At 32.4% G+C, this 3,054-nt stretch overlaps 2 protein-coding genes across 2 annotated transcripts in view; one reads left to right on the plus strand and one right to left on the minus strand.

Annotated features, from left to right (window-relative positions):
• LOC118753906 (neurobeachin-like) overlaps positions 1-459 on the plus strand; it is a 156,487-nt gene extending 156,028 nt beyond the window's left edge. The window contains exon 10 of the mRNA XM_036488786.1: positions 448-459. Within this exon, the coding sequence (XP_036344679.1) occupies positions 448-459 (12 nt within the window). The remainder of the gene's footprint in view (positions 1-447) is intronic.
• Positions 460-885: 426 nt separating this feature from the next.
• LOC118753917 (neurobeachin-like) overlaps positions 886-3,054 on the minus strand; it is a 6,694-nt gene continuing 4,525 nt past the window's right edge. Inside the window, exons 3-4 of the mRNA XM_036488796.1 lie at positions 1,536-1,655; positions 886-1,041 (exon numbers count right to left, since the gene is read on the minus strand). Coding sequence (XP_036344689.1) covers positions 886-1,041; positions 1,536-1,655 — 276 coding nt within the window. The remainder of the gene's footprint in view (positions 1,042-1,535; positions 1,656-3,054) is intronic.

The raw sequence follows: 3,054 nt of genomic DNA on the forward strand, positions 1-3,054 counted from the left end.
TATTTTTAATGGACACAAGTATGTTAAATTTTCATATACATATAATAAGAAAGCAAAAATTTAATATCAGGAAATCGATTTGTGGTGATTTATTATATCGAATGTTGAACAAAGACAGCAGAAAACAATTATATATTGTTTTAGCAGTTGTATGTTGTTGCATTTGCGATTGTGCGTACAAGTAGCGTGTTGAGAAAGAGAGAACAAGAAAGAGGACGAAACAACAAAAGTGAGTTTACACTGTGAAATTTACTTATTTCACCGTGCGACAGTAAATTTTACACACAAAAAAATCAACATAGAAGCTCGTGAAACCATAAGCCAAATATAGGAAAATTTTTAGTTTAAATTTTGATTATTAGGTAGTGAAAATGTCTTTTTATCCTTAAATTTCCTTAACATTTTGCAATTATTATAAAAAAAAATTATATGTTCAATACACTCCAGCACATTCTCTAAATTTATTTTCCTAACTTTATTTACTTAGAAAATTAAATTAAATTAAATTAAATTTTTAATACCTATTTTTAAATTCTATAGAACTTTTTCTTTTATTTGGTGCCCATATTGTTACTATACATTGTACTGAATTTTATAAATAATTTTTGGAATTAGTCCTATCCTTGAAACTACAAAGTCCTTTAAAAAAAATCTTGACTTCGGAAAGAAAAACCAAAAACGCGGTTTGACTACATTTGGTTCAAAGCTTCGGGTGTAAATTGATTTCTTCGTCTGTTTCGCAATGTTTTTTTATTTTTGTTGCACGGTGTTTTCTCTAAAACTGTCTATAAAACTATTTTTAATACATAATTTCTACACCAACGTAAAAAGCCAGTGCTCTATGATGTTCTTAATTTCATTTTTTTTATTATTATTATTTTATTTTTAACTCACCTTGTAGCCCGGCCCCAGACGATGCATCGCGCATATCTGTTGCGTTGTCAACGCTTCGCTGAATAGGTATATCGCCGACATTTGCCCGCAAAAGACGCGTTCCTCATCCAGTTCGGGCGTTGCGCCAATGTAACATTTGTCGAATGGCTACAAAAGGAATAAGGAGGTGTAGATCATTGTAGATATATTAGATCGCACCAACTTACGAGCAAACAAACAAAAAAAAAGTTCGCCATACACTCCTGAGTCCAAGGTACTTTTGCAAGGAAATTTCGAAAAAAAACATTTTTTTGCCGAACATTAGGGTGGTACCTTAGGTTGATAAGAACTGAAATCTGATGGATAAGTACTAGAATCGGGTAATTGAGGTCAATGAACTTTGGAATAAAAAACATCGATTTATCAGACTTTAATATCCGACTGCAAATGCCCAAGTTATGAAGAAAAATTTAACAACTCAACACGTCAATTAGGTAAAAATAATAATAATTTTTGGAATTGCCTTACAAAAGTATTTTAGACTCGACGGTGTACGAAGAACTTCTTTTTCCTGGTATGGTCTAATTTACATACATATTTGTACGTGTAATTATGCTGGTAATTGAAGTGATTGCAAATAGTAAAAATTGCCCGGTACTTACGTCGTTTGTTGAAACGAACCACGCCATTTCGGTACTGGACGCCAATTGTCCATTAACGAGGCACTTTATTTCGCTTTTCGTCCAACGATTATATATGTACACTATGGCAATCATGTACCACTGTAAGGAAAGAGAAGAAAATGTTAAAATATATTCGAGTAATAGTAGTATCGCGAGCCGAGGTATTTGCAGTATTCTAGAAAATAGATCGTAATGTACAAGGTGGAAAAAGGTAGAAATTTAAGAGATTATATGGTCTCACAAATCGTGTTGCATTTGTGGTTTGTAGCATTGAAAAGAGTGTGACATCTACAATAAGAATAGATAATGATGCAAAATCGATTTTTTGACCGGTACACTGAGGGAAAAAATATTAAAATCAAATAGAAACGTAATTGATCTTACTATAAAAGTCAACGAAAAAGTACTGTATATTGGTAAATATTCAATTCAATTACGCGCATATTAAAATGACCGCGTTCGTTCTGAAAAAGCATCCGTGAAGTGAATAATCAAGACAAAAACTAAAAAAAAAAAATATTTAACTTGCATGTTGCCTGCAGTGGAATTCGAACACTGACCATCTCTGGATATCAACAAATTGTGGCATGCATCTTTGCGCACTCAGCTACACCCAAGCATACAAATTTGCTTTCAAAGTTTGAATATCCATCAATACCACAGCACGCGATTTGTACGGATAAACATGTACTATGTATGAATGTGTGTGTTGTCACCGCTCTCAGAGCGGCGCTCTGCATACTTGGGGTGCGTATGTACACTCATATACATATATACTCAGATGTGAACAGTCAAATACGTGCGTAATAAATTTTGTATGAAAATATTATTTTTAAATTCGAACATTTTCAAACGATAATCAAATATAAAGTATTCATTTTTACTATGCATTATTTCCCTCAGTGTAAGTCGAAAAACTAACTTTCCTGTCACATAGTTAGAATAGTTATTATCAAAGCAAAACGGATCTGTATGCTGTGTTTACAGATCAGATAATTTTAATTTTTTTTTTTTTTCTAAAAAATTAAAATAATAACAAATCTATTGTGTTTTGTTTTCATTTTCATTAAAGCCTGTTCCTTTGCCAAAAAAGCTAGCTACTATCGATGAAAATCGTTGCATAAATAAACATGTTTTGAATGGTCTAAAGAAAATGTGCAAAAAGCAGGAAATAATGTAACTCATACGCCATGCGGTATCTACTAAATGGCCGTATACTTACATACTCCTACATGGCGTATGAGTACGGTGACCATCCGTTCTGTTTTTTGCAGGACCGTACTGTTTTTCAAAGGTCGGTCCTGCATAGTTTTTCAAACCTAAAAAACCTGAAAATGTACTGATTTTTTCCAAGTGTCCTGCATTTGTCCCGCATTTTATTCGTTATTTTAAAATTATCGGACAATGGATGGATGTTTTCAAAAAAGTGTTTTTTGGTAATTTTCGTAGCTTTTTTTTCAATATCTCATGAAAAAATTTCCCAATCAACGTAAGCGAC

The sequence above is a fragment of the Rhagoletis pomonella genome, unplaced genomic scaffold (genome assembly GCF_013731165.1).
Source record: "Rhagoletis pomonella isolate Grant_MI unplaced genomic scaffold, Rhpom_1.0 Rhpom_scaffold_00002, whole genome shotgun sequence".
Classification (NCBI taxonomy): Eukaryota; Metazoa; Arthropoda; class Insecta; order Diptera; family Tephritidae; genus Rhagoletis; species Rhagoletis pomonella.